Source organism: Sebastes umbrosus, chromosome 3 (assembly GCF_015220745.1).
Source record: "Sebastes umbrosus isolate fSebUmb1 chromosome 3, fSebUmb1.pri, whole genome shotgun sequence".
Taxonomy (NCBI): Eukaryota; Metazoa; Chordata; class Actinopteri; order Perciformes; family Sebastidae; genus Sebastes; species Sebastes umbrosus.
Window position 1 is genome coordinate 18,651,797 of NC_051271.1, and position 23,649 is coordinate 18,675,445.

A 23,649-nucleotide genomic window follows, 5' to 3' on the forward strand; every position below is an offset into this window, starting at 1 on the left:
TGATCTTACACAATTTATATATCAGGGATCTGTGTTTTTTTTTTTAATGAAAAATATGTGGACACTCAAACATTACATCCATAAATGATTATTGAACATTGTCATTCCAAAACCCCCAAAAAAGTCTTTTTCTCTTTTTTCTCCAGTCTGTAGCACTGACATTATTAACAAATGAAAAGTGACCTTTTTAGATTTAAATTATTATTTTCGCAGTTACACACCTGTGTACGATTTTGTGTCATCGTTCCTGAACAAAGCGGATAAAAAGGATGGCAGAGCTGCGGCCATCATGAGACTGGGAGCCGCTGAGGACTTTATTCAACATTTTCAAGGCTCAGGGTATATATATATTTATATATATATATAGACACACACACACACACACACACACACATCAGTAGAAGCATTTCCTGTTCTAGGTTAATGGTTATCTTCACAGCTTTTATGTTTTCTTTGTATTCATTTTCTTCAGGACTTTCATCTTACAGTCTCCCATGGCTAATGCTACTGTAGCCAAACTGGTGTTACTGAAGAGGTACACACACACACACACACACACACACACACACACACACACACAGAACCCATGTTGTGTCCTGCTTGTAACTAATTAATTTGGACATTTACCTTCTCCTGCGCGTGTTTGGGTTTTTCCAGGGTAATAGCGTCCGTGCAGAGACAGATGGTGATGGCTGATTTTACACCAGAGTTCATCCACAAACTGCAGGATTTTTCCAAGAGGTTGTGTTTCCCCGCTGAGCTGAAGAGCATGAAGAACAGGTGTGTGTGTGTTCAAATGAGTATCTGAAACAGCAGTTCATAAGAGCTTGTGTGTGTTTTATCGCCAAGGTTACACATTAAAGCCTTTTTGTGCATTATTATAACTTTGTGTGTGCTTCAGCCTGTGTGTTCGTCTTTGGGACGACATCCTGCTGGTGTCTGTGCTGAAGGGACAGAACGTGTCGGGGGTCCGCAAAGACAAAGGCAAGAAGGACTACCTGTTTGAACAGATTTCTGTCGTTCTATTGAGAACAGAGCTACTACAGCGACAGCACAGGTACAAAACAGATACACGCACTTTCACGCTGATATAACATATAGACACACACTAAAGCCTTTTACAGCTGCTAATAAAACCAAACCTGGCTGTGTTCTTACTGTCTGCAGGTACAGAGAATTGTGTCGCTACCTACGAGTCGTCGAGACGGATGATTCCAAACTGTGAGTGTTCAAATAATCACAAATACCTAAATAGTTTTGATTTTTTTGAAGTGGGGTTGTATGAGGTATTTATCCATAGTCAGTGTATTACCTACAGTACATGGCGGTCGGCATGACCCCAGTTTGGAGAAACGGTACTACAGGAGTACTGCTGTGGACGGGGCCGGCAGTAAAACATGTTCTAGACACCTAAAAAAAATCTATATATTTTAAGTGTTCACTGTATTTAGTATATGTTTATCTTGCCGTCAGAGAGCCATTTCGGATGAATAGTTTGTTTTCTGTTATTGTGTGACTGGTGTGTTTTAAAGGTTTAGTTTGCATTCACCAAAGTCAAACAACTCAAACTCTCGTGACATTGAACCACAGAAATTGAAACGAACTTGACCTTCCAGCAGATGGCGCTATGCTGCAATTGCTTCACAATTAATCCCTGTTGTTTTACACATGCAGTCTAGTCTTATGGCCATCCCTACACAGTTCTCAACCATGTATTTGTTTTAATGTACTGTATATGTAGCTACATACTGCTGAGTCATTATACCTGGCCCTAACAAAAACAAATTAAAACTACTGAAATACTCAAACTAAACCTTTCTGAAAAGCTGAAACTAAACTAAAACTAGCAAACACTCTGAAAACAAGGCAAAAGTGAGCATGGTACAAGGCACAACTAGACCACACTGTCAACCATCATACCAAATTTGAAGTTCCTAAGTTAAATAGTTTCCGAGTTCTGCTCCGGAAACGAAAGTGTGACACGCGAACGCACGGAAGGACACTCGGAGCGCTATACAGTATACCCCCGACTATGTTGTCGCGGGGGTAGACTAAAACTAAATTAAAATCAAAGAGTCAAAATTTAGTCAATCAAAAATTCAGAACTCTTACATCGTCTTACCCGCTCAATATTTCAGCTTTACTTTGATTGATTTTTATTTTATTTGATAGTTACGATGCAATTTAACATAGTTCCCATACAGGGCATGAAACTGATGTGCTGCACAGCGAGTTTATAGCTACTGCTATTTTCAGCTCTTGTCCCTAGTTGATTAAAATATACAGCCTTCTTCTATATCATAAGACCACAATACACTACAAATAAAGAAATACAATAAAATACATATCAAAATACACCATGGTAATTTACAGTACAATTTTTAAGGTTTGAAGACTATTACGTGTCGACCCAGTGATGGATACGAGCGGGGATTTTATATTGTGAGCGTGATGAAAAATAATGTCGGCATAAAATGTTGTAAATATTAGTAAGTAAATATTTGCTTAAAAAATCTAAAGACTCTATTGCAGTTTCCATAATTTAATATGACTTCCCTGACCTGGGAAGGATCCCCTTTTGGCAATATTCTGTTACTAATTTGTGTCAGTGTTGTTTGACAGAGATTTGACTTCTAATCAGAATCAGAAATACTTTATTGATAATTGGGGCGTTACAGTTGCTCTTGTATAAACGTATAGAAATAAAGGAGTGTGACATGTAAATTATGTACATCATGCTACAATATAACACAGTATATGTAAAGAAATATAAGTACTACAATTAAAAATGAGAATATAAGAATTTGAAAAATGTACAAATATGTTTATTAAGATTTGCAAATATATAACAAATAACCACAGGGCAAATAAGTAAATACAAATGCTGAGAAGTGGGATCTATTAAGTGTGTTAAATATAAACGCCAGAATGGTATAAATAAGAAATTAACAAGAATATATCTTGAATATTCTAATTTATTAATGACAGAGTATTGCACAGATTATTGTACAGTTCAGATCATTGTACAGGTGAGGTGCAGGGTCGTCAGCTGGAAACCTCCGTTCGCTGATGTTTCGCCCCTTAGGCCCCCAACTACTGTCCTTCCTCCGGAGCCACAGCCAGTAGCTGGCTCTCTCTGCCTCCTCTCCTAGCTCCTTCACAGCTTTCTGCAGGTTTGAGTTAAGTCAGTATTGTATATAGCAGCTGAAGGGTAAATAAAGTCCATATTTTTCAATGATTTGGATATTAAGACACAGAAGCAAAGCTCATGAAGGTTCTGGCTGTTTTTAAAAAAAGTAGTTATTACAACTTTAACCTTTTTAAAAATAAAATCTCATGCATAGTTTTATATATTATTTAGACATGGTTGTTGACTTGCTGTGTATTTGTTTTGTTTCTCCGGCAGCCTCCATCAAGTACAAGACCTCATCCCGTTCTTCTTGTGCATGGAGGGCTCCTTAACGGGCGCTCTGGACTGTTTGTTCCCCTCGGTGAACGCCCCGGCCTTGCGCTTCACTCCACAGCTCTTCCTCTTTTATTTCCGTGTCTTTAGAACGGCAACAGCGCCGGAGCTGGCGGTCAGTCAGCCCGCACAGCTCTGCTATTCTGTGGCAGCGTGGGAGCCAATTAAAGGTCAGACATACTGTCGATAAATTATAGATACTTACATATAACACCTTTTTCTAAAAAAACAAACTCCCTTCTCTCTCTAGATGCTGTGCCGCTGTCGCATGTTGCGCTGGTGAGGTTTGCTCTCAGGGTTCAGAGATGCTGCTCTGCCGTCTCCGCTGATGTAAGTCCACAACGCTCATCACTGTTCAGTTTCAGTCTTAAGCCTTGTAGCCATTCTCTCTGGTCTCAGAGGGCTGTGGAGCGGCTGCAGCTCGTTCATGATGCTGCAGCTAGATGCTTAACAAGAGAGCCTGTTGCGCCTAATTTAACATCACCGCACTGACTTCCAGTAAACACTAGAACTGATGCAAAAAGTCATGGAAAATCTAATTTGTGAATTTGTAACCAGGCGTTAATTGTGTTTATTACACGGCAATGTAGAATACTCGATTCTGATTGGTCAATCACGACGTTCTGCAGTCTGTTATTTCTTTATAGCAGACCGTTGCTATGTATAGCAGACCGTTGCTATGTATAACAGACCGTTGCTATAGGGCGCAGCTCTGATGTCGGACTCTGGCAGACCGTTTTTGTGTCAAAATATTGATTTCTTAAGTAAGTAGCCGTGTAATAAGCGGGATAATGTACAGCCAGCTGGTCATTGCTGCCCTGTCGGGGATTCTTTCACAACAATGACCGGCTCACTGTACATTATCCCTTACATAGCAGACCGTTGCTATGTATAACAGACCGTTGCTATGGGCGCACTTCTGATCTTGGACTCTGGAGGACAATTTTTGTGTCAAATTATATTATTGATTTCTTAAGTAAGTAGCCGCGTAATAAGCGGGATAAGTTAGTCAGTGGGGCTCACATGCACTAAAAGCACCTGCGGCCGGCCCGGCTATGTAAACAAACCATATAGAAGCTCTGATTACAACACACACAGAGAGAGTGACTTCATCCTCTGCTCAGGTAGACATTACTCCCTTATATCTTTACATAGGAAATAGTTGTTTGCTGCTATATTAATGTATTAATTAATGTATTTCTTGTATCTTTTAAGGTTTTCTCAATGTTTTTAAAGCACTGAATAGTCTTGTTCATAGACAGTAGGCGTAGGACATGCTAGGAGCTACCCAGACCTCTCAGGTCATGTTCATTTTATAAGCTCCCATTTACTGGTATGACCTTCTTGGGGACTTGAAATGTGCACTGACTGCACTTTTTTGGGGTTTGTTTTTAATGAGTGCTGTCTTGAATAGTTTATGTGCTTGTTGTAACAGAGTGATTGTGAATGGCTTTTTTTAAAATTCTTCTTTTCATTTTTCAATCAATGTGTGATTGTTCGTCTGTTCCAGTCTCAGTGTTGGACCAATTTACTCACAGTCGTCAACACACTCACCGCTCTCCCAGAACCGAGCCCACAGTTTCTACACGTATGTATTTCTTGTTTCTTAACAGCTCCTTCTATTTTTAGCGGTAGTTGTTTTCATTCTGTATTCTCTGTCTCTCGTGTCTGGACTTCAGGAAGCGAAGGATGTTGTGAATTCGATACTGCTCGACGAGCACAGGTCAAACATACAGATCCCTCGATTCTTTCAGGAGGTATGTACGTTACGATCTACACACTCAAACCCATGGATGTTACGAGTGGGTAATAAACTGTTAATATATGTGTGTTTGTGTTTACAGGTGTACCCACATCAGGCCATGTTGCTGTTGGTAACGGGGGCTTTAGGTTTGAGAATCATTAATGCTGCTCTGAGTCCAGCCCTCCCTGTGCTCAACACATTTAAGGTAATCTCCTGTTTGCAGACATTTAGTCCAAAGAGCTGAACAGTTTCCTGACTTTTACACAGTTTCCATGTTCCTTATCTCCATGAAGCTGAAATGAGGATCTAAAGGTTTTATTTCTGTCTCTCAGGAGAACGTGTGGGCTCTCGGGTGGCTGTGGGATAGTTTGTCATCCAGCCCAGAACGCCTCAGGTCCTTCTTACAGGAGGTCTCACAGGAGATGGAAAACACGACAGGTGTGTGTGGTCGTCTCTCTCACAATAATGACTCACTGCACTTAAACCTTCTAATGCTTATGTGGGGGATGAATCATCAACAATACGTAAAGTTTATCAGTAGAACAGCTCTCTGATTAAATTATTCATTAAATATGTATTTGATACAAAGCTATTTTGGGGTCTTGTTAACTAAAAGAACCAACAAGTTATGTGCACCCTTTGGTGACACCTCATGGCAACATGTAGGAACTGCACCAACCTGTAACCCCACAGCAATATTATGTTCCTGCATTGGAGGAGGCTGCAGTTTCAAGACCGCATTTCTCGGACCCTAGTTTTATTCCACCCAAATACTACTTTCTGTCCACTGCAACATGATCTCACAAAATACAAGTTAGGTTTAAGAAAGAAAAAAATCATGGTTTGGGTTAAATTAAGTAACGTTTCGTAACTTAACCTTTGGAAACTGTCTCCCTGTTTGTACAGCGGAGGATGACAGAACCGAAAGGTCTCATCGACCCCTGAGAAAGAGAGGGATGCAAGAAAACCTGAAGAAAACTGAATAGAAATAACATGTTAAAGACATTTGACTGGCCGATAACACATATTGTGGGCAATCAGCAGAGTTTAATTATTATGATTAATTAAACTTAATTAAAATGGTAAAACAATGACTATTAAACAACCATGTACACTGAAGACAGTATGCTTCACGGAAAACTAGGGTCCTAGAAATGCGGTACTGAAACTGCAGCCTCCTCTATTGCAGGAACATGCTACTCCCCCACAGGCCAAGCCAGCATGATTAAGATGATGAAGTTAGCTGTGTGTAAGCAAGCTACTGTACTTAGCTAAGGCACTTGCCAACATAATACTGCATAGCTTTCTGATTTATCAATATTCCACTATAGCACAAGCTGCATACCGGCTAAATGCTTTTGGAGGGTAGAAATACAGCAGCCACTTCGGGACAAACTTCCCTCTCTTCAGCAAGGAAATACATATCAGAATCAGAAATACTTTATTAATCCCCGGGGCGGGGAAATTGAGGTCTGTTTTGCTCCCATTCTAGAATATAAATATATAAAAATAGAGAAATATAGATAATAGAGAAAATATAAATAAGCAACATACATAACAGCAGTGCAAATTAATAATGCTGAAAAATAGGATCTATGCAAATTATATAACTGCACGCATTTATAAAAAATCAAAAATAGTGTCAAATAAGAATATTAGTTTAAATGTTCTGTATAAATACATGCAGTGTTAATGCCGGAGTAAACCAGACTATTTCAGAGCTGAATGAATGCACTAAATTATTGTACTGTTAAGTCAGTATTGCACAGTTGAAGATATAATAAATTATGGGGTTATAACTCCTGATAGGGTAAAAAAGAATAAATATATGTTGTATGTATATATATATATATATATATATTCTAGACTAAACAAGGGTATATTTGATCCTAAATACAATCTATTTACGTTATGTTGTTGACGTTTGTATGACAATGAAGTAGAATAAATTAAATGTCTATCAGTTTGAGCAGTTTACAAGTAAATTTCCATTTCCACTCTCCGTGAATTGGTTTGGAATGGCACTTAATATGGCGGACCCTCCACGCAAACGCGTAAACGGAGTGGAAGTGGGTAGGGAGAGGGTGTAGGGGCTGGATTGGAATTGGGCCTGAGTGTCAGGATCCCACAGTTTTCCCATTCTTCCTGCTGATGCCTCACTTTTGTCTTCTGAAAGGTTCATTTCTTTTGTTCGGCAGCTTATAAAAACGTAGTTCTGGGTTCTTTACCTTGTTGGTAGTTCATCCCATCACACAGCAGCTTTTAGGCATTTTTCTGTTGTTTGCTAGCAGACAGAATTGACAAGGTGACGCCTTCACGCAATATAAAGTCAATGGAGAGCGGTGGAATGTTTTTCAGTCTTAATTGCGTTCTGTCTCAATATTCAAGGAGTCAGATTGGGATCAGGGCCAAAAAAACTTGGTCAGGACATCCCTACTCTCAAACTTTACTTTTTAATGCCTTTTTAAATCATGACATGACATCAGAGTAGAGCGGCAACTAACCATTATTTATATTATCGATTAAGCTCCTGATTATTAATCGTTTGGTCCAGAGGTGTAGTAGTCATTGATTACTACTACATCTACTAGGTAGATGGGTAGTAGGTTACTGAGGAGGAAGCGGGTATACACTCTTAAATATTCCAATGTTTTTTTGGCTGATAGGTGGGTAAACTGTAAACCGCCAGAAAAAGAAGTTGGTATACTCCATATACCTGCGTACAAACTCTATTACACCACTGGTTTGGTTTAAAAAAAAAAAATTTAAATTAGTGAAACACATCATCATAGTTATCTTCGGTCTAAGGTGATGCCTTCAAATGATGTCTTGCTTCTTAAGATCAAAAGTCCAAAACCCAAAGAGTTTGTAATTATAGAAGCAATTAAGCAAGTATTCACATTTGGAACCAGAACAGAAGTTGTCGCCAGTGAATTTATGGCATTTTTGACTCAAGCGATTAATCAACGGCTAATCAGTATTATCATCGTCACAGTCATCTTTTCGTCCACCGTTACCGAGACTAACCTGCTGCTTTCTGCAGTCAGCAGGGATTTGTATCACGTCACCTCTGTGCGAGATACAAACACAAAGACACGCTCATTATTCTTTACAGTGCCACTAGTGCTCAAAACCTCTTCACTGTATCTGTGAATGAAGATTCTTGTGTACAGAAGCCAAACCGCCTCGAGGTACGACAGCATAACCACAAACCATAGCATGTTTTTGTTTCTCTGTCTCTGTCAGATGGGGACAGTTCGTTAACCTTTCTTCGCGCCGTTGTACTCGCTCAGTCTTCTTCAACAGAGAACTTGGACCAGTGAGTCATATTTAATTCATAACAAAAGCACCACAACCCTTTTGAGCTAGAAAATCCAATGTGGACATTTTTATTTTCCTTTCATACTGGATTATAAAAGATCTGTTGCCTTGTTTTCCATGACCTCTCCTGATGTGGTGGTGATCAGCACCTACTGTATGTCGCTCTGTCACATCGTGGTGATCCTTCACAATGTGTCTTGAAAGTTGTGGTGTTAATTTAACCTTCTGCATCGCCTCCTCGTCATGTAGGCAGTCCAGTGGACTGTTAAACTCGACTCCTCCTAAGTGAAGGCCCCGTCGCAGTGTCAGCTGTAAGTCCCACACCTCTCATCAGCTGTTCCTCGGCATCCTTGAAAGCAAACTGTAAATTAAGGCACTTTTCATTCAGTATTTGTCACTAAAACACATCATGTGAAACTGCTGCGTACAGGGGCCATGTACGTTTTGAAAGCTCAGTGCAGTTTTTTTCATAGACTATTCAATGATATTGTTCTTGAAGGTTTAGAAAAGCACATTGAAATTGTCTTTAATGTTGATTGGTCACATCTGGCCTACAACTGATGTGTGTAGTAAGCTTAGAAGTTTGGCTTTTTAACTTAACAAATGACAGTTAATCAATTAATCTTCAGTGAGTCAACTAATTGATTAATTGGCTAATCATTTCAGCATTAGTACTAATAAGGAGTTTGAAGTAGTCTGAGTGGATGTATCATAAGTGTTTTTTTCCCCCTCAGGGCTGATCCTCTCTCGTTACTGGCTCTATTTGCACATAAAACAACCAAACGTAAGTGCTACAACTCAGATGTACATGTTGATATGAAGCCTCCTTTAACCAACAGCTTCCAGCAGCTAATGCATGTTGAAATAATGTTTTTGTCCTTTTGGTGGTTGCAGCTGGACCTGATTACACACTGATGTTCCTGTTAAACACTGAGATTGCTCAGCTGCACCCTCTTCTTCTCCAGACTGAGAAGAGTACAGAGGGAGAGCTGCAGGAGCCACAGATTCATGTGAGTCTGAGTTTTCATACAGACATCAGAATGCACCTGGACAGACCAGGTGTCAAGAGACTTCAAACACATCCTCCTCGTTATTCATCACTCAATAACAATGTAGAGACACTTCATGTTGCTTCATACTTTAATGACTTGATCAGTCCAGTATCTTGATCGTCTTAAATTTAATTCTGCACTGTTTTTATTTTAATTTGGTGGCGTTTGTGTTAATAACTTTCTGGAAATGCTTTTGGATTTTCACTTTTGTTGCAAATGCTCATAAGAGGATATCGTATAATGTTGGTAAATAAATAGAAAAATTGACTATTTAATGCTGTTTTTATTGCTAATGTTCCATAATTTAGAATCACAATGTAAAATGATTTTACTATCGGAGTAAAGATAAACACTAAATTTCACTTGGGATGTTTTTGACCTTTTTTTTGACATAGTATTACTTTTTTATAACTTTTTTTTGACGTATGGAGCTTTGACTTTGTGACTTCGACATACTATACTATGACTTTTTTATGACTTTTACTATACTGACTTTTTTATGACTCTTTGAAGTACTATACTATGACTTTTTCTTACATACTTTACTATGACTTTTTTTTCATGAAATTTTTCGACATACTATACTATGACTTTTTTTCATGAAATTTTTCGACATACTATACTATGACTTTTTTAAAGAAATTTTTCGACATAACATACTATGACTTTTTTTCATGAAATTGTTTAACATACTATACTATGACTTCATGAAATTTTTCGACATACTATACAGTGACTTTTTTTTCATGAATTTTTTCAACATACCATACTCTGACTTTTTTTTCATGAAATTTCTCAACATACCATACTATGACTTTTTTTACATTAATTTTTTCGACTTACTATACTCTGACTTTTTTTTCATGAAATTTTTCGACATAACATACTATAACTTTTTTTATGAAATTTTTCAACATACCATACTATGACTTTTTTTACATTAATTTTTTCGACTTACTATACTCTGACTTTTTTTTCATGAAATTTTTCGACTAACTATACTATAACTTTTTCATGAAATTTTTCGACTAACTATACTATGACTTTTTGTTATGAAAATTTTCAAAATACTTTACTGACGTTTTTTCATGAAATCTTTCGACATAACATACTATAACTTTTTTCAACATACTATACTATGACTTTTTTCATGAAATTTCTCAACATAACATACTATGACTTCTTTTCATGACACTTTTCAACATACTATACTATGACTTTTTTTATGAAATTTTTCAACATACCATACTATGACTTTTTTTACATTAATTTTTTCGACTTACTATACTCTGACTTTTTTTTCATGAAATTTTTCGACTCACTATACTATGACTTTTTTTCATGAAATTTTTCAACATACTACTCTGACTTTTTGTTATGAAAATTTTCAAAATACTTTACTGACGTTTTTTCATGAAATCTTTCGACACATCTATACTATGACTTTTCAACAAATCTTTCGACATACGATACTATGACTTTTTCATGAAATTTCTCAACATAACATACTATGACTTTTTTTTCATGAAATTGTTCAACATACTATACTATAACTTTTTGTTATGAACATTTTCAAAATACTTTACTGACGTTTTTTCATGAATTTTTCGACATACTATAGTGCATACTATAGCGCTATACTATAGCGCTCCTGACGTTCCCTCTCCTGACGTTCCCTCTGTCGATGCACCGTTCGTTTGTTTTGGTCAGTAGTGGCACCTGTGTAGATGGCGTGTTTCCAGTGGCGATCTTTGTCACCGAAAAACTTGCCAAAAAGCCAAAAACTTACAGTCGGATATACAAATCAATTTATTTTCACACTATAACAAAAGTATGTTACATCTCTTCAAGTCAACACATCCATCTTTAACCTGACTCACAATGAAAAACCTTTGCGCCACACCTGAATCAAATTAGTCCCAGTAGTACTAGACTACCATGCCCACAGCGCCACTCCTTGGTCACCATTGAAATGGCTCCCGTTAAAATGAAGAGACTTCAAACACATCCTCCTTGTTATTCATCATTTCATAACATTGTAGAGACATTTATGTTGCTTCTTCTTTAATGACTTGATCAGCTCAGTATGCTTATAGTCTTAAATTTAATTCTGCACTGTGGGATTGTTTTTATTTTAACCGAGTGGCAATCATGTAATGTTTTTAAATAAAAGGCAACTGTTTTTATGCTTTTATGCTGTTTTTATTGCTTATATTGCTTAATTTAGAATCTCGATGTAAAATATCTGATTTTATTTTCAAAGTAAATACACACACACACGCTAAATTCGGCTCATATTTGCATCAATAAAAAAATGACAAACATCAAAGTACAGTGTTAAACAGAAGGAGGCTGTTGCCCTGTCATTAGATGCTTTTTAGAGTTAAACCTTTTTTTTTTAAAAAAAAGGTGTTGTCTGGAACAAATAACATGGCCTAATTAATAGATTATATAATTTTCATTCATTACCTTACAACTTTCAGAATTTTCATTTAGATCATTCTACTAAACTTTTGCATGTCTCAGTTTTCAATAAACTGCCTCCAGCTTGTTCAAAACTCTGCTGCCTTCCAGACAAAAAAAATATATTTACTGAAATGACTCCAGTTCAGCCTCATTGCACTGGCTCCCAGTTCACTTAGGAATCCATTTAAACAAATCTCAAGTCAAGGTCCACTATCTAGCTTTTTCCAGGGCTTTCAACTACATCTCATGTCTTCAGCAGATTGCGTTAACTCAGTTGTCATGATGTCACGACAGCTGAGCCATCTCCATGATAGTCAGACCTATATTCACACTGAATATTAAAAAGATTTGATCTAACTAAAAGGAAGTGCAAGGCACAGTCCTGGACGATATTTCTGACCTTCTAAAACCATATTATCTTTAACTAAGTCTGTGGTCAAACTAAGGTCTAATGTGTTTAAACCTTACCTGTATTCACTGAGGTTCAGCTAAAACCTGCAGTACACATGGTGCTACTCCGATTGTAATGTTAAAAAACGTTATCATATATGGGTTACGATGGCAACCATAATATAAGCCGAACCAAATGTAATGTGTAGCTCATATCAAGTCTAGATTAAAAATGGGATAGAAGATCCCCTTCTTCAGACAAACTAAAGTTAAACATCTAGCCATCAGAAAGACATATTTCCCAAAATGTTAAACATTTACAGGTAACAGTAACCCCTTAACTAAACCACACTTAAAGTTATGGCAGGGCAATACGGCCAAAATCTTCTATCCCGATATAAGTCATTTTATATTGGGATAACTATATATATCACGATATAGCATGTTTTTCTGCAAATTCAATAGTCAATATGAAATAACCACATGGTAAAGACTATTTTTGTTTGAATTAAATACTTGAGTCTCATTTTAAAAGAACTTGAGTGCAAAGTGAACACGACAGTTTTGAGTGAAATTATAGAGAAAAAATAAATAAATTAAAACCTAGCCTATATCACGAAAGAAACGATATAGAAAAATATATACAATAGACATTTTTACATCACTTTGATGATATATATCGTCATATTGCCTAGCCCTAAGTTCAGCTCATGCTAAGACGGCTTCTAGTTTTTGATTTGTTGGTGAAATAGACAGGTGAGGCTAAAATAAGTCCCACTACAGTTTAATGTAGACTAATGTGATATTGGAAGTGGACTGAAAGGAGACAGAATTTAAAATTTCTAGTGTATTCTCATTAATAGATTTTGAACTTCCTCATGAATTTGTGAAATTGAACTAAATAATCTAAAAAAAAAAAAAAAAAAAAATGTCTTGTTATGATCTGGTGTTCACCTTTAAGAGAATAAAAGCTGCAACAATTAATCGATTCATCGACTAACTATTAAATTATTAAATTATTAATTAATTATTAAGCTATTAAATTAATCGCCAACTACTTTGAAAATGAATCAGTTGCAGCCCCTAAAGAAAACAATCATGTTAAAGTTGTCTTACAGCTGGCATAAACTCTGAGAGAACCAATCTTTTATTCTACTCTGCAGCTAAGCTTGTGAAATGCTAAATGACAGAGCAACAGACCTAGTTACAGCCAAGGCTGTTTATAAAAGTAAATAATTACCAGTCCATGTGGTACCATCAAGATTCACAAGCTACATGCAACAACACTGTGCTGGCTGAACAGCAATCTCAAACTGACAAGGTTTCATACCTGTATGTGGCTCAATTATCTTAAATCATAAAGAGTTCACATGTGATTCAGTGATAAGCTTTCATTGTAAAAACACACTCCAATAAAAAAATAAGTACGTCATCTGTTGAGGCTGCCAGCATGTAAAAGTCTTTGGTGCCAGTGAGGCACTAGTGCAGTAATCCAGAGAGAGACATGACCCGCAGCATCATGGTGTAAAAATCATGCATACACACTAACATTCAACACTGCAGATAAAAACATACAGGCGTGATGCTTCAATGGCCAGACAACACAACTCAGTGCATTTGGTTGTAGGCATTATAATAGACTATCCCTAGGACTAGATCATTATTTTTGTCCAACCAGTGTTTATGCTGCATACGTATTTCTGTGCAGGTGCATTGAGTGGTAAGAGAAACCTAAAACCGGTGGTCCACGTCCTGCGTGGCGCTGTTTGATGAGGTCACACAGGAAATGCATCACCCTCAAATCATACTCACTGCCGCGGAATACTTGCGTGAACAGCAAGTCCTTTTCTTCTGTGCCACTGTTCCCTCCAGCAGCGTTCGGGCGATGTAAAGCACGATTAAACGTGTACAGCAGAGCCTTGTTGGCCAGCGCAGTCAGGCAGCTCTCCAGGTGCAGCAGGTAGGTGAGGCCTCGGCTGATGCCGGTGTGAGGATCAGCCAGTCTGCTGATGAGAGAGCCAGAGTATGAAGGACAGCGCAGCGTCCTCTGGTCCAGATCCAACATCGCCAAATAACGACTGTAGCGAGTCAGAGAGTGAAGAATGCTGGCCGAAGAGCTGGAGGATGATCTGGTCCAAAAGAAAAGGAGAGCATGTAACAGAATAGAGTTTTCATTTGTTCTTAACTTTTTCTTAAAAACATTGACTAGGGTCCCTAAACAGTCTTTTTAACTGTTTAAAACTAAATGAGTGGAGTACCTGTGTATTCCTATCAGTCTCCAGGTGAGCAGGTCGGTCAGTTGAAGCGGCGCGGTCAAACACAGCACCACAGCGTTTCCATCAGGACCAGGAGCAGGCAGGAAGAGACTCAGAGCGTCCACTAGTTTTCTGACCAAAGTCTCGTCTCCCCCGATGACGACCAGCGGCCGACCGCTCAGGAGACAAAACACGGCATGCTGGGAGAAGGAGTTCTGTTTGAGGAACCTTAGGGCTCTGAGTCCAGCCTTCCTTCTCTTCCTCCTTCTATCTGAGTGGGTGTTGCTGTGGAAATTTTGGTCGGGAGAGGGCGGGTCTGAGGAGCCGGTGAAGCTGGCGCAGTCGGACGCCTCGTCGATGCTCAGCAGCCTGAGAGGAGTGCAGGGTGGAGACCACCGGTCAACCTCATCCAGGGCAACGGGAGGGGCGAAGTTGACATGAAGGTCAGGCACCGACTGCACCGTCTGAGGCATTTCAGACCACTGAGGCGTCGACTCCACTGTAATACAATAATAACATTGTATCATCAAGTTACTACTGAGATTCTCATACACGGCAAAATCACTAAAAAGAAGTCTAATGGGGCCAGAAACATGAACATGAAACAAACTGTTTTGTTGTAAACATCCATCACAGTTTGCAGACTGACTTCCTGGTTCAACTTTGACCTGGTGTTCTTGTGCATGCAGTTTTTCTTGATCAATACTATCAATATTTTTTACCTCCAAATGAAGTGGTTTAGATAATCTGACTCGTTTATCTGCTTATATTGCTCACCCCATCGGACTTTGCCGTGTTCCCAGATCTCAGAGTATTATAACGGCTGTAACTGATAGAAATAAAGGCCAAAACTACAAAAAAAATAGAGTTGTAATAAATTGAGTTATACTTTAATAAAATATAACTGCAGACATATAGCTTGCATCTGTAATTAATAAAGTAATGAGTAATTTACTACATGGAATAAATTACAATGTGTATCATTATTGTGTGCAGCTGACTGATCTCTGCTGAGAGATGTTATTTAGTCTCAAAACTCCTACAGCTCAAGAAGGAGCCCTTGGGGTTTACAAATCAAGGTTCAGTAGTTTTTCAAAACATTATTTTACCAATTTTGTTGAGTTAAGCCACCATGTTTTTCCAGCAACAACCTCAGTTCTGTTCACTGACTGGCTGCTGTACTTGTGCACTATTTAGAGCTGCGGATGGAGTTTTTAACCTCTCTGGCTTGTCTGCAGGCGTCTGCTGTCTGCTGCTTGTTTAGCAAGGGTCGGGTTATGATAGAAATAGTTGTGTAACAAATACAAAAAAAGAGAGCTGGAGAGAGAAGTTCAAACCAGATCAGATTGTCAATTTCGGAAAGTTACAGAAATGGTCGGATGCAGCCCCCCCTAATTCAACATCGGGGGGCAGGGGATCTCTGAAGCTATGCAACTCTCCGACAAACACTTCTGAAGAAGAATATTTTCACTTTAAGACAGCTACATATGAAAACGCTCTCAATTTTGTTCCTCTGCTCGTTTTGGACACTTAAAAACAGCTTATTGACAACGGTCACTGAAGCAGAATGACTTGAAAGTCTTAAAACGACAGCCTCGCATTTTAGTGTGGACAGAGATCTTTACTAAAACAATCTGTAAATGCAAGTAGACGTTGTTGTCACAATTGCTCAATCTTCTGAAACTCATTCATTGTTATACTGTCATTGTTTCACCGTTTCATATCTCTGAAAGGTACTGTAGGGCTGCTACAACTAACCACATATTTATTTTCATTGTTCAATTGTCTCGATTAATAATTGTCTCATAAGATAAAATGATGAAGTGATGACTTTTTGGACAGACATGGATGTAGACTGCTACTTGACTGGTTGCCAGAGGCATACAACTGTGAGGCGGTAATTCTAGTTTCTATTTGTTAGTTGCTTTCTGGAGCTAGGCACAAAATAATTTCACTATACGTTGTACTATGTATGTGACAAATAAACATGTAGTAGTATGACGTAGTCTTGAATCGTGTTTAAATGGGGCTTTAGACATTAATAATGTAGCGGATGTTTTACCTTGCAGCCGTTTGGACGTCTTCTCAGGACTGTTGTCTTCATGGACTTGATTGCTCTTCAAACATTCAATGACCTTCTCCTCTCTCACTATAACCTCACCCCTAACAGTTATTTGCTTTAAGGCCTCATCTCTGTCAACACGACCCTCATCTTCCTGAAAAGGCTCTTCGTTTTCATCCTCATTTACTAAAGTAGTTGCATTCGACGTCTTCTCTTTGAGGACGTCGTCAGATTTACACTCTGTCAGTATCTCCTCCTCCTCCTTCTCAAAGCCGTTACTCAGAGGCTGGTACTCTGCGTCTTCCTCTGTGATGGCGGTGAGGTCGTCAGGAAAGATGGACTCGGTGGTACTCAGTACCTCGATGCTGTCCTCACTGTTGGCTCGTCTGGCGTACGCTCGCACGCGCCTGAATCCTGAATCTACTGTAGCTCGCCTGTAATAGGTGTCCGTCATTCCAACTGATGTTTCTGTTGAAGAGAGTGAACTGTGTCAGCTGGTCCAGGTGTCAAAGAAGCATGTTTAAGGGAATATACTGTCATATTTTTTTTATTATCAATTAGTTAATCTTTTAATCTAAAAAAGGTCAAAATAGAAAAGAACTTCCATCACAGCTTCCCAGAGCCCAAGGAGACAGGGACGGCAAAGATATTCAATTAAAAAAAATCATCTAATTGTTTGTTGTACCTCTGCTGTCAGATCCAGCGACGACATGCTGCGTCCGATAAGACTTCTCAGTCCCGAGCACTTCGATGCTGTCGCCGCTGCTCACACTTCCTGTCATCTCCGTGGCAACATCGAGGTCAGGTGTCACTGTCCCAGCTTCTCCTGCCTCCAGTTTGATGGGGATCTCCTCCACGCAGGAGCAGAATGACTCCAGGCTCATTGGTTCTGATTGAAACATCTCAACGCCGCTTTTGCTCCCCGTCGCCCTCTGCAGCTCTGCCTCAGGGCTCTCTCTCTCCTCCTCATCTCCGTCTTCTGGGCTCCACAGCTCAAACAGGAAGTTGATAAGCGTGAGCCTCCTGGACAACGACCGTGTGACACATGCAGTTCGCAGCATACTCCTGTCGCCTCGTAGGCGGCGCTCTGCGTCGGCGAGCTGATCCTTCATTAGAGTCAGGAAGTATGCATTGCAAAGCTCATGCAGAGCCTTCAGACGGCGCTCGGACCTGCGGGAGGTGGAGGTGGAGAGGGAGGGACAGTGCTCAGGAGGCAGTAACGCAGTCGGATCAGTGAGGGAGTCGGCTGGGTCGTATGGCAGGAAGTCAGGCTGTTTCAGCTTCCTGTTTGGGTAGGAAGTGACCTGGCGCAGGAGGTCTCTATGACTTAAGATTGAACGCTCTACAGCTTCAAGCTCATCTGCTTTTTCTCCCTCCTCTGTGAACCCATTTGTCGTCCTCGGAAGTTCTGTCTCCTGTAGCAGAGTCAACCGCGAGTACCTGAAACAGTCAGAGAGAGTTTATTTAGTCAGCGCAGAGTGTACCTACACCAGGCTGTAGTGTTGTAGACATTGATATCTCCACAGTGGCTGAACGAGTTTTTAAAATTCGAACTGCATTTGAGACTTCCATCTCCCTTCATTCATTTGTAATTTGAGCTGCGAAGATAGCCCTTACCAATCTCTTACAATGTTAGTTTATCTCAACATCCTGGGAACATAGGGATGACCCCCTCTGTATTGCAATTTCAATGAAGTGACATATTGGCCAAAATGGATATATCTGTAATAAGATAATATTGGCCAATTAGCCAGAGGTGGATGCTGGTGTGTCAGTCAGGCTCTAATTCATAAGTATATGTACATTGTTATTTCATCCTGATCTTACTCAAGCTCCTGTAATTTTCTCTGCAGCTCCATAGAAAACGCTTGTCTGTTTCCCGTCTTGAGGCTGTCGGAGGCCTGAGAGAACCTCGTCGACAGTTCAGAGAAGTTCTCCATCAGCTTCTTCTGGTCAGAACACACGTACGCCATGCAGAAAGGCCGAACCATGCCCCGAGCCTCCAGGTCATATAGGGTCATGTGGTGAACGTATGCAAAAGCATCCTCCGCCGAATCTCCCAGAACCACCTTGGAGTCCTCATTGAAGTTGAGTCGAGGGCCGGGGGATGCAGGCTGGGAGTGGCAGGGGCCGGACGCCTGGTAGTCCACGGACATAATGCGAACAGAGAAGTGGTTGAGGTCAAACGATCCGATGACTCCGGGGTTGTCCGGTATTGTCAGCACAGGCTTGGGTCCCACCTACAAACATACAACAGAGGTTTGTAGAGACGCAGTACAATATAAACATTAATCTACAGCAGTGGTCTGCAACCTTTCTTATAAAGTGCCATTTTTAATTTTTCTTGTTAATCAGTGTGCCATATCAACATCAAGGTTAACATTAAGTTTAATTATGACACTATCAAATTTTAAATCTCAACAGATCTGTAATTTTATTCCATCCATATTTGGCAAAGTGTATAGTGACGACTGCGTGACGTTTGTGAATCTTGTGAAGAGTATTTATGCAATTTGTTCTCAGGTCTCTCTTGTAAAAGAGATCTTAATCTCATTGTGACTTCCTGAATAAATTAAACTCACTCATCAGTTGCGACACCATTACCATGAGAGAAACAGAGGCGCAATGTTCATTTTGTTGAGAAAATGCAGCAATATAACCAGACTTCATCTAATAAACAAAAGTAAAAGATATAAATAAATAGAATATATATTAAATAATTAAATATTCAGAGTTTTAATGAAGCTCAGTGATTTGTTAACATTAAATAACTAATAAAACAGAGGTAATTCACAAACGTGCAAGCAATCTATATCATTATTATAATTATTATTATTGAATCCTAGAAGGTTACTCTATGACACTACACATATTATTTTATTGTACTACATATCTATTATGTAATTTTATATTTTTAATATTTTATAAGTCAATTAAGAACAAATTATTATTTAAAGTGGTAGCCTGGCAATATATAGTATCATTATTATACACCTCATATCCCATAATTGTTATTATACCCGATTATATTCTTCACTTTGTCACTTTGCACAGGAATATGAGGAAACTGCATTATTGTTGCACATTTACAACATTAATGCACATAAAGCACATGTATGTACACTGGACTCAGGTAGGCTATTGTATTTTAGAGCTTTCTTATTTGAATTTATTGCATATTGTTTTACTTAATGTTTCTCCTCTACTGATTTGTATCTGTATATACAGTAGCTTTAATATATTTTTATCCTTATCCTTTTGGTATTTTTATCTGCTCTGCTTTATGTGCTGCTGTAACACATTTTATTTCCCCAAGTAAGTCATTAGTCTTATTTCATTCCCCTTTTCCCCCTCATGATGTAACTCCTACATCTTAAAACTCAAAACACAAGTGAAAGTCCCTGTCAGATATTGTTTAATGATTCCCAAAACACAGCAGGTAAAGTAAAGTAAAGTCAAGTAAAGTATAGTAAAGAAAAGTAAAGTATAGTAAAGTATACTAAAGTATAGTATAGTAAATAAAGTAAAGTATATTAAAGTAAAGTATGGTATAGTAAAGTAAAGTATAGTAAAGTAAAGTATAGAATAGTAAAGTATAGTATAGTAAATAAAGTAAAGTATATTAAAGTAAAGTAAAGTAAAGTATGGTATAGTAAAGTATAGAAAAGTATAGTAAAGTAAAGTATAGAATAGTAAAGTATAGTAAAGTAAAGTAAAGTATAGTATAGTATAGTATAGTAAAGTAAAGTAAAGTATAGTGAAGTAAAGTAAAGTATAGTAAAGTATAGTAAAGTATAGCATAGTAAAGTAAAGTATAGTGAAGTGAAGTAAAGTAAAGTATAGTAAAGTATATTAAAGTATAGAATAGTAAAGTATAGTATAGTAAAGTAAAGTATAGTAAAGTAAAGTATTGCAAAGTACAGTAAAGTATAGTAAAGTATAGTATAGTGAAGTAAAGTATAGTATAGTATAGTGAAGTAAAGTAAAGTAAAGTAAAGTATAGTATAGTACAGTAAATTAAAGTATTGTAAAGTACAGTAAAGTAAAGTAAAGTATAGTATAGTACAGTAAATTAAAGTATTGTAAAGTACAGTAAAGTAAAGTATAGTAAAGTAAAGTAAAGTAAAGTAAAGTAAAGTAAAGTAAAGTATAGTATAGTATAGTAAAGTAAAGTATAGCATAGTAAAGTAAAGTAAAGTAAAGTAAAGTATAGTAAAGTAAAGTATTGTAAAGTACAGTAAAGTAAAGTATAGTAAAGTAAAGTATAGCATAGTAAAGTAAAGTATAGTAAAGTACAGTAAAGTAAAGTATAGTATAGCATAGTAAAGTATAGTATAGTAAAGTAAAGTAAAGTAAAGTAAAGTAAAGTAAAGTAAAGTAAAGTATAGCATAGTAAAGTAAAGTAAAGTAAAGTATAGTAAAGTAAAGTATAGTAAAGTAAAGTAAAGTAAAGTAAAGTAAAGTAAAGTAAAGTAAAGTATAGTAAAGTAAAGTAAAGTAAAGTAAAGTATAGCATAGTAAAGTAAAGTAAAGTATAGCATAGTAAAGTAAAGTATAGTAAAGTAAAGTAAAGTAAAGTAAAGTATAGCATAGTAAAGTAAAGTAAAGTAAAGTAAAACACACACACACACCTGCTCTGAGAACTCAGCCACCAGTATGAAGTCTCTGAGGAACTGGGCCGAGGTGGTCCAGGGGTTGGATGGAGGTAGACGGGGGACAGAGAACTCTTCAGGTAGACCGTCCTGGTCCTCTTCTCCTAGACCAAACCCCTCAGGGCTGGTGAAGGCCAGCAGGTCCGGAGACCCGATCATCTCCACACCGTGAGGAGGGTCAGTCAGTCAGAGTCAGCCCATGGAGGAACTACTCAGCACCGGGCTGAACATCAGAGTCCCGGTCCGGCCTTCAGTCGGTGAGTCAGCTGTTCACACGGGACGCCACCACAAACACAACAACAACAACCGGAGGGTTAACAACTTGTTGCGCAGTTGTTTAACACGAAGCTGTTCAGTTAAAGCTTCAACTCTCCGCTTAGCGTCGAACAGAAACTGTCCCAGCGGACGTTTACAGGAACAAACACCAGCCGTTAACGGAGAAGTGAAACTCTCCTGCGGGCTGCAGTCACACGGTTAGATGACCTCTGTCCCGGGATCTGTGTTCCTCTTTACTCATAATGAGCCGAGAACTACTACCGGTGCCTCAGTGTGTCGTCTTTACCGGCAGACTGAGCCCTCTACGGCCATATTTAGCCGTGTGACGGACACCGGCCCGGTCCGTTACCAAAGAGACGCTTCACCGGCTGCAGGGCTCGAGCATGAACGTTTAACTGCCATGGTCTCCTGTCAAGTCAGTTACAATGAGGAAGACTTCCGGTCACCAGTTTCAAAATAAAATGCTTTTTGTTGTTGTTGTTTTTTACATCCGCTGGCAATTGACAAACATCATATGTTTTTTTGTTTGTTTATTAAGATCAGCTTTAAAGTCAAAACTGCTCCAACAAATGAAAATCTGCTCAAAGATTGTAGGTCAACCCCTTGAGAAACTCTATGAATCAGCCCATCATAATAACATCTTAAGGCTGGCTAACAACATCGTCTCTGACCCCAATCATGTTTTGAACAGTGAATATCAACTGTTACCATCGAATCGGAGATACAGGGTTCCACGATTTAATAAGGTTAGACTGAAGCACTCTTTTGTGCATCAGTCAATCCTTAAACTAAATATGGAGCCTAATCCCAGATCAAATGTGCGTTAAAGGGCCCTGAATATTGTCTTCTGTGATTGTAATGTTTAAATGTTTGTATCCTTGTTTATTGTCTTTGTCCTTTCTGTGATGTTGCAAATGGAGCTGCTGTTATGCAAAACAAATTTCAGACCTGTCTGACAATAAAGTATAAAGTATAAAGTATAAGTATTCCCATTAGCTTTTGCATAGCAGCAGCTATTCTTCCTGGGGTCCATATAGTTTACATGGTGACAATACAAAAATACACATTCACACTACTCATCATACACTAACATAACATATCGTAATACACGTCAATTGTAAATAAAACAATAACAACTGACACAGTTTAAATGACAAAAACACAAAGAAAATAGAGCGGCTCCGACTGAATCTATCATGATCCAACAGATACATATCATCATTTAACATGATATGCCCTTAATACCCTCACACACCAAAGAATACTTATTAATTACTAAAGTTTCTTCTTAAGTAATGCTCTTTTAGTGTTTTTTTAAAACCATATATAGTATTTTGTTGTGTAATATGATTTGGGAGTGAATTCCATTCTTGCATTGCTCTGTATATTGCTGTACTTTGACCTGATTTGGTTTTGGATCTTGGTAAAGTAAAACAACCTGCAGCAGCAGCATGCCTTCTGGAATAATTGTGTGTATCTGTACTAAAGGATAGTTTTGTTTGATTTATGGCGCAATTCAAACGGGATAAAAAAAATATATTTATCTCTCTCCGTTGACTACTGTACATATTTATTCCTAAATAAACTCTGAAAAAAAGGTTTGGAAACTTGTGTTTGGTGGATTATTTCTCTGTTGTTACAATGCTAATTGTCATTGTATTTTACATGGTTGGAAAGTCTGTTTATTTACCTTCACAATGATGTCCAACTTGTAAGGATCATGCATTTGTGGGATGAGCAGCACAGCTGATTATGTGGGTAGTGCCCAAGTGAAATTTGACAAAATGCTCTGCCAATGGTAAACAGTGTATTCTCCTGTTGGTATTGACTCTTGTTTTGAGTTGTATGGTATACAGTAGACAGGTAATCTGAAAAGAAATCATGTGCCTCTGTGTCCTCCGTTGCTCCTAATGGAATTTGCAAGATTTCACAGATTGGAGGAAAACAACCAATCAGAGCTGATCTGGA

The 23,649-nt window shown here is 38.3% G+C and overlaps 2 protein-coding genes across 7 annotated transcripts in view; one reads left to right on the forward strand and one right to left on the reverse strand.

Annotated features, from left to right (window-relative positions):
• Positions 1-9,852, forward strand: part of zgc:112980 (uncharacterized protein LOC503706 homolog) — a 14,200-nt gene extending 4,348 nt beyond the window's left edge. Inside the window, exons 7-22 of one of the 6 annotated variants that reach the window (XM_037765840.1) lie at positions 214-339; positions 473-535; positions 658-780; positions 902-1,057; positions 1,168-1,221; positions 3,407-3,633; positions 3,714-3,793; positions 4,974-5,051; positions 5,143-5,220; positions 5,308-5,412; positions 5,540-5,645; positions 8,454-8,526; positions 8,627-8,682; positions 8,778-8,839; positions 9,263-9,312; positions 9,423-9,852. In XM_037765840.1, coding sequence (XP_037621768.1) covers positions 214-339; positions 473-535; positions 658-780; positions 902-1,057; positions 1,168-1,221; positions 3,407-3,633; positions 3,714-3,793; positions 4,974-5,051; positions 5,143-5,220; positions 5,308-5,412; positions 5,540-5,645; positions 8,454-8,526; positions 8,627-8,682; positions 8,778-8,797 — 1,345 coding nt within the window. In that variant the 3' untranslated portion in view covers positions 8,798-8,839; positions 9,263-9,312; positions 9,423-9,852. Of the gene's footprint in view, positions 1-213; positions 340-472; positions 536-657; positions 781-901; positions 1,058-1,167; positions 1,222-3,406; positions 3,634-3,713; positions 3,794-4,973; positions 5,052-5,142; positions 5,221-5,307; positions 5,413-5,539; positions 5,646-6,113; positions 6,441-8,453; positions 8,527-8,626; positions 8,683-8,777; positions 8,840-9,262; positions 9,313-9,422 lie in introns of those variants that run through there. The other 5 variants (XM_037765842.1, XM_037765841.1, XM_037765846.1 and 2 more) reach the window with 5 other exon arrangements.
• A 3,610-nt stretch (positions 9,853-13,462) lies between these two features.
• smcr8b (Smith-Magenis syndrome chromosome region, candidate 8b) lies at positions 13,463-22,101 on the reverse strand. Its single transcript, XM_037764901.1, has 6 exons — positions 21,385-22,101; positions 18,581-18,993; positions 17,439-18,193; positions 16,754-17,221; positions 14,695-15,190; positions 13,463-14,565 (listed from the first exon to the last, which is right to left on the reverse strand). The coding sequence occupies exons 1-6, from the start codon at positions 21,562-21,564 to the stop codon at positions 14,118-14,120; spliced, it is 2,760 nt and encodes a 919-aa protein (XP_037620829.1). The 5' UTR covers positions 21,565-22,101; the 3' UTR covers positions 13,463-14,117.
• Between the last annotated feature and the right edge of the window lie 1,548 nt (positions 22,102-23,649).

Bases quoted from the DNA above. Each gene is read 5' to 3' on its own strand.
- smcr8b (XM_037764901.1), bottom strand. From the start codon at position 21,564: ATGATCGGGTCTCCGGACCTGCTGGCCTTCACCAGCCCTGAGGGGTTT. The intron at 18,194-18,580 runs GTAAGATCAGGA...TGACTGTTTCAG, and splicing joins AGAAAATTACAGGAGCTTGA to GTACTCGCGGTTGACTCTGC. The intron at 17,222-17,438 runs GTACAACAAACA...TCTCTTCAACAG, and splicing joins CGCTGGATCTGACAGCAGAG to AAACATCAGTTGGAATGACG.